Raw genomic sequence first — 7,970 nt, forward strand, 5'->3', positions numbered from 1 at the left:
TTATTTTAATCAAATTTTATTTCATAAATATTTACCATTTATTTATAAACATACCAAATAAACTGAGATTTACTCTGCTCATTTTTGAATATACAGATACTTAATTTAAAGCACATAGTTAAGTAATTACTTCCATATCAAAATCAAATTATGTTTTATTTTATTTATAAATGATAATGAAATAGTAATAACTTTTTTGTAAACGTTTTACACAAATTTCAATTTAAATTCCAAAACTTTAAAATTACTTTATTTATTTAGTGCATTATTTATACTCTGTTCACAAATCTGGTATAAATTTGTGTATAAAAGGTAGGAGAATGTTTTATTCCACAGAACCCAAATTTAATTTATTTAATAAGATGTGGGAATAATATTTGCAGATCACACTGTAAAAATAAACATGATATATATTTCATTTTAACTGGATGAATGAGAAGTAAACACTGGCTGAAAGTTACACTTGGCTTGCTAGGAGACCAGACATTTTGTGATGTCACAGCTTCTCAGGTTGAGAACCACTGTGATGGCCTAGCAGTTTATGTGTGCAGGCCTGCCAAAACAGCATTTGAAGATGCTGTGCTCAAAATCATGCAGATTAGGAATGGAGCTGTAGAAAATATTATTATAGATGGCACATGTTTCTTCAGAAATTCAAGATGTGTCTCCTAAAGATGGACCAACTGGTTCAGGAAAGTCCAGTAGATCTCTATTGTGTAATCAAACATTCTCTGGGGACTTGGACTTGAGGTCTATGATTGAAGAAAATGCTTTTCAGACTTTGTGTGAAGAATCCTTGAGAAAAAGACCATGTTACACACATTGTGTCTCTGAACCAGATGAAGATAATGATTTTCGTTCTCTGACATTTCCAAGAAAACTCTGGAAAATGGTTGGGAGTGACCAAATTCAATCCATCTGGTGGGATGATAATGGAACTTCCATAGAGATTGATGTATTTATCTTTAAGAAGGAAGTTTTGGAAAGAAAGACCCCTTTCAGAATATTTGAAACTGGAAGTATGAAAAGTTTAGTTGGACAGCTTAACCTTTACGGGCTTAGTAAAGTGCGGCAGAATTTTCAACGATCTACTTGTCTAGCTGACTTTCTGGCAGAAGAAAAAGAAGTCTCTGTTTTAAGCAAGGTATTCAGAAATTTTACTCACCACTTCATTACTTATATATAAATAATTTTTTGTACATCAATCTATGGTTATATAAATGTAAAGCTAGATTTTGAAAATTATATAAAACTACTAAAGCTAAAATACTTTATTTTTTCTAAAAAATGAGGACAGTGCTTTAAGTATTCAAGATTATGAGAAACTTTGCAAGCAAATATGAATCTTAACAGAAATCTAAATAAAGGTATTAAAGCTGCTATTAAAAAGGGGCATTCACCTTTACTGAAAATGCTAATGTTTTTAATTTGATGACTATGCTATTTAAATGTGTATTTTCCAAATAAGGAATTTCAAAAAGTAGTCAGCAATGTTCATATTTTCATTATATTATCTTTGTATAATAAGCGTGAAATCTGAGGTTTTATAGATTTGGCTTATTGTAGTCTTGATTTTGGTTTAAAGTAATACTTAAATCTTTCCACTTTGTTTGTATCTGCAGTTCTATCATAATCCAAATTTTAAATGAGGCTGTCCCCAGCTTTTAGTGAGAATAAAAAGAAGAGTTGGGATTAAAAATGCTTCTTTGGTATCTTAATTGGCTCAAGATTTCAACAAGAAATACTTTAAAGCAGGGGGTAATATGGATAATCATAATTCTGGATTTGTGGCTGACACTAGAGGAGGAAGTGCATTTTTACATTCTGAAATTTAAACATGCCTCTAAAAAGAAAGCCCTCTACCAGCCACAAAATTGGTGACAGAAATACCTGATGAGAGGTGATTTTTCTCCTTCATCATCAATGTCAGTTAGACCAGCAGAACTAATTGCAGTGGAAAAACGTGCTATTTTAAATCAGTTGACCACTTTCCACGTGCACTCCCAAAACAGCTACACTGAAGCAAATGGCCGTGTTATGAATTTCATTACAACTACAACTTCTACTTCTCAATACAGCAACTTATCCCCCAAACAGAGCAATTATATTTTACTGATGGTGGAGCCTTATACTTTTCCAAATAGATATCACAACATATCGGCCAATGAAGGTCCTTTTTCTTAACTTCAAGCAGAGAGCAATCCACGGTTTCCAGTGCCAGTGTTAGCTGATACATCAGCTAACTCTCTTTCACGGCCAACTCATCAGCCAACTGCAGTTTATGAATATCATCGTAATTAAAACTGATCTCCCAGAGAACTATCAGATTATGCAGGGTAACAAAGACTATAATTGATGTTGGCAAATGTCGACAAATATCAGCATTTTTTTATTTGAACAATAGACATACATGTGTACTTTTATTTTCCTTATATTTTTTTAAATTCAGTTAAAAGTAAAATGGGAGATGAAATTACCATTTGAAAAAAAAGAGATATTTGATTGATATAATCATTTTCTAGTACAATATCGGTGTAAATTTGAATAATTTCTTGTAAGGAAGATGAGAAATGTTAGAATTTGGGAAAAGACTAAAACATGTAGAGAGTGAAAATTACTAACTGGCTTCTCTTTCATCCTGGAAAGTATTATATGTGTTGTTAGGATAGGTTGGAAGAGGAGATAAATGCAGGAACCGGCCCAGGTATTATGGTCTCCATTATGTCGTCCCTGGAATCATAAAGGTCACATGATGTAGTCTCAGATGGCACATTCATCATGTGGAAGAATTTAAGAAGTAATTTTATCTATGGTCTTCTTTGTGTCACAAAGCATTCCAACTGATGTTTTCATTTCCTCCCCTCAAGAGTCTACACTATATTTTCTGGTGAATACTTTATGTTGCAGCCAAAGATAAGCTTATGTCTTCAGGGTGGCAATTAATGCCTTTCAAACTCTAAGCTCACTAACTCAATATAGTTTAGTCATTTCTTTATAGATCTGGCATCTGACTACCTTGGCATATCTTTATGTTTCACTGTATCTGGAGATATATCCAGTCAAATGCTTGTCAGCTATGTTAACTACAAACTCACAACTTTTTTTCCAGCTCATCCTTGGACTTAGGATGTCCTCCTTTTTCCTACTTAGACTTTCCCAGTCTCAGCACAGAAACCACCTCCTCCAGATGTTTTCTGTCTATCCCCCTTTCCTTGTCTAACTTGGTTACCAGCACAGTAAGCACAGCACATGACACAGGATGCATTTTAGTATTTAGAGAATGAAAAATGCATGTTGACTTTAAGCAAAATCTACTTTCTGTAACAACAAAACTCCCATGGATTTCAAACTATTTCCTTATGCTCTTTACTCTTCAACACAAACTAGCTCTTTTCATAACCCAAGGACTAGTAACTCAAGACAGTAAGTGGAGGTACATACAGGAGACCAAGTATTATTTTCTTCTTAATTCATGCATCCAGAGGCCTAAAGCATTCCATTCTCATTTTCTGGATATTTTCCTGTCTCTTCCTCACCCACCCACCCAAAAATAACTGAATCTCATCCCCATACCAATAACTCTATTGTCTTTGAATTAATTTACTTCTTAGAATCAGAGCTTTGTCAAGAAGGGACAGTGCCTTCACAATCATTTAAAGTAGGTTTATACACCCCACATAACTTGTGCCCCTTCTAACCTTCACACAAGAAGTATGTAAGAGGTACTAGACCCTTACTTGGGGTGGTTGATTCAGTAACCAAATTGCAATCTAAAATGTGTGGAATAAAAGGAGTGGAGGGTGGTAGACTTAAAAATTTGTCCAAATGGAAGAATACCAATTTTTTGCAGATATTAGGAAATATAAAATATTCATGGAAGACGTTGACTATTTCCCATTAATTTAAAATAAATGGTGAAGCATTTTCAGAATGTGAAATGCCCTGAAATGATGGAAAAATTGTAGGCAATGTCTGGGAGCCTAAGGCTTCTGCTCACAATCATGCAGCCAGTGTCAGCTAATAAGACTCAAATGGCAATATTGACTCCTGAAAATGTGTCACTAGTTGTGAAGAAAGCCTTTGATAATCTGGAGAATGGACAAATGGACCAAGGTAAACTCTAGCTTCATCCCACCAATATGACCTTTACCAAGAGAAGAAAAGAGCCCACTTACAGCAGGAGAACGGTGTCTGGACAGCAGTGGTTGTTCCTACAACAGAAACATGAATCTTTTTAGATTGCCAGCTCAACTCTGATGGTGGCTATGTTGTTTACATTAGCAGTCTGGGGTTCAGATGGGCTGGTTCAGCAGCTAGTTTCCAGCTCTCTTCTCAAACAGTGTGTCTTACCGTGATCATCTTAACAAAGTTCTATACTGATAAGTCAAAAGCTACAGTTTAATTTCAAAATTAGAAATCCTAAAGAACAGTATTGTTTTTTTGTCCCTATGAAGTTTTGTACCTGGGAAATGCTAGAATATTGGCAAAAATACAAAAGTTTACTGGTGCTTTAAAACTATATTCTGAGCTCTGCTCACTGAATTCTTCCCACTTAAGACTACAAATCTGTCTACCATTGTGTGTGTGTGTGAAGATTAATTGTTAAGCACCTACTAAGTTTGTCTTATTTGAATCATCAGTGAATTATTCTTCTACATTTGGCAGGATCTCTGTGAATTAAGAGTTTCATTGAGCCACCAGATTTTCTTCATATCAGGGAGAGGTAGATTATATTTCTCCCAGTATACTAATTGTTAACTGTTCACTGAATCCCGTGTTGATGCTAGGGCCAAGCCACTGAATCCTTGAATTGGAATGATGCATATACATTCTCCAGTCCCCAGAGCCCAGCACAGTTCTGTGTCTCCTTTTAAATTAAGCTTATGTCTAAGATTTTTTTTTTAATTCTCATTGTTGACACAATTTATTTTGGCTTTGAACACCCTTTGAATATTTATAGAGACTGAACCATTGACTTATTCTCGTTCAGCTAAAAATTACAATAACCTTATATTCTTTGGACTACCTGGGGTAGAGTGAGCATAGTCATCATTTTGAAAGCAGTTATCAACCCCAGAAATGCAGGACTTATACAATTCTTTGCCCATCACTTGAGCAAGAATGTTTGTTGTGGATCTCAGGGATTATCCTCAAACCCCTAATGCAACCATGAGAAAACACCACATTGTTATTCAAAATCAAGTCTTTGTCAGTATTGTATTCATATTTCCATTCAGTTAAGAAGTGTAGGAATTCTGAGATTTTACCATTCTGAGATTTTTAGCAACCGAGCACATTCCTTTCTTGTATATGCTGTCGAGGAGATGAGACCCTCGGTCAGAGACAGTGAACTTTATCACTCACAGCAAAAGCAGACAGGGTTAAATTTGTATCCATTCCCTAATCTCAGATGAATACACAGAGTGAAATTTTGATGCCTACAGAAGCAGTGGGCTTTTATGATGAAGAAATTTTAAGTCATGGGAAAACACTAATTTTATTAGTATCTTTATGTATTATTTATTAGAATCATTTATTTATTTGTATCTTTACCTAGGATAAATACATCATGACTCAAGGGTACTTGCTTCAAATACAATTATGAGAAATAACATCAAAAAAATGATCATTGCCTTTCCATTTTTCCTTCCACTTTTTTTGAGATATAATTGGAATAAAACATTGTGTAATTTTAGGTGCACAGTATAGTGATTTGATTTTCATGTATTATCAAATAAATATCACAGTAAATTTAGGGAGAATTCATTATCTCATTTAGATACGATATTAAAGATATACAATCTGGTTTTTGGTTATGATGAGAAATCTTAATGTCTACTTCCTTAGCAACATTCATATATATCATAAGGCAGTATTATTTGTATTTATCATGTTACTATGTGGCCTCCCTATAACACGTTTATTTTATGGCTGGAGGCTTGTAACTTTTGAGTGCATTAATCTAATTCTCCTTTACTAAACCCTGCCTCTGTTAACTAAAAATCTGATTTTTTTTCTATAATTATGTTTCTTTGTTTTTGAAGTGTACTTTAATCTATAACATTATGTTACTTTCTCTTACACAACATACTCTTTGCTATCTTTAATACATTTCAAACTGATCAGCAGAATAAATCTAGTTATGATATCTTGCTATTTAAATATATTTCATACTTATTGACAATTCTCCATACAGTATATTTCTTGTCTCTGACTCATTTAATTTGCAACTGGAAAATTTTCTCTCTTAAGTTTCCTCAACTATTTCTTTTTCCTCACCCCATTTCCCTCCTTCTTGTGAACAACCTGTTTCTTTCTATATGTATAACTCCTTTTCTATTTTGTTATGTTCATTTGTTTTAAATGCCAAATGTGAGTAAAATCATTAACATTTGTCTTTGTCTGACTTATTTCACTTAGCATATTACCCTCTTATTCTACCCATTTGTTGCAAGTGACAAGAACCTACTCTTTTTATAGCTGAGTAATAACCCATTGTATTTTTATGTGTGTGTGCTTATATCTGTCTATCTATCTATCTATCTATCTATCTATCTATTTATCTATCTGTATATATATGTATAAATATAGATAAATCTGTAGTTCATAGATGGGAAGATATATATACTATAAATGCACATCTTCTTTATCCATCATCTACTGATGAGCAATGAATTTGCTTCTATTTCCTGGTTATTGTAAATAATGCTGCAGTGAATATAGGTTTGAATTTATCTTTTCTGATTAGTGTCTTTATCTTTTGGAAGAAGTATCCAGATATAAAATTGTTTGATCACATTTCATTTTTAATTTTTAGATTAAAGTCCATACTGTTTTCCACAGTGACAGCAGAAATTTACATTCACTCCAGCAGTGCATCAGGGTTCATTTTCTTACATCCTCACCAACACTTATATTTATTATCTTTTTGAAAATAGTCATTTTGACAGCACTGACATAAATTCTCATTGTGTTTTGGACTTGCATTTTTCTGATGGTTAGTGAGGTTTCACGTTTTCATGTGCCTGTTGGTCATCTTTCCCCCAGTGTATATTCATTTGTTTGTAACGGGCTAAATGACCATATTTTCTGATTTCATTTTTAGGCACTCTGTTGTGTTCCATTATTCTGTTTGTTCGGTGCCAGTACCATATTCTTTTTATTACCATAGGTTGTAGTATAGTTTAAAATCAGGAACTGTGATACATGTCCTTTGTTCTTTGTCAAAGTAGGTTGTGTTTTTTGTTTGTTTGTTTTCATTTTTTTCTTTTTTCTTTTTTAGTGATTTCAAATCTTTTGTGATTACATGTATATTTAGAATTATTTATTGTTAGTTTCTGAAAATGAACTTGGTATTTTGATAGGCACTGATTTTAATTTGTGTGTTTTCTTGGTTAGTACTGTCATTTAAACAATAATTTTGTCTTAATTGATGAACACAGTATATCCTTTCATGTATTTGCATCATTTTCAATTACTTTTCTAAATATTTTATAGTTTTCTGTGGACAGGTCTTTTATCTCCTTTGTTGGATACATTTCTTGATATTTTATTTTTTTGTAATGCAACTGTAAATGAGACAGTTCTCCCTCACTTACTCTATCTGTTAGCTTGTTAGTGTATAGAAATGCAAGATTTCTATATATTAATTTTCCATTCTGAAATTTTACCAAATGCATTGTTAAGCCTAGTAGTTTTTCTCAAACTTTAGAATTCTGTTGAAAGTATGTCCTCTGCAAACAGATACTTTTATTATACTTCTTTTCTGAAATAGCTATATTTTATTTACTTTTATTTTTGGATAGGTATGGCTAAATTTCCAATACTGTATGAAGAAAAGTGGTAAGAGAGCATTTTTGTCTTCTTGCTGCTTTTACAGGAGATGCTTTCAGCTTTTTCATCAGTGAGTTTCATGTTAGCTGAGTTCATGTCACATATGACCTTAACTGTGCTGAGGTATGTTTCTTCAT

General features: G+C 33.1%; 1 protein-coding gene across 1 annotated transcript; it reads left to right on the top strand.

The window, feature by feature from the left end:
- The first annotated feature begins 631 nt into the window (after nt 1-631).
- Nucleotides 632-1,186, top strand: LOC116662620 (heat shock transcription factor, Y-linked-like). Its single transcript, XM_032476397.1, has one exon. The coding sequence runs from the start codon at nt 632-634 to the stop codon at nt 1,184-1,186; it is 555 nt and encodes a 184-aa protein (XP_032332288.1).
- The last annotated feature ends 6,784 nt before the right edge of the window (nt 1,187-7,970 follow it).

This window comes from Camelus ferus, unplaced genomic scaffold (genome assembly GCF_009834535.1).
Source record: "Camelus ferus isolate YT-003-E unplaced genomic scaffold, BCGSAC_Cfer_1.0 contig846, whole genome shotgun sequence".
Classification (NCBI taxonomy): Eukaryota; Metazoa; Chordata; class Mammalia; order Artiodactyla; family Camelidae; genus Camelus; species Camelus ferus.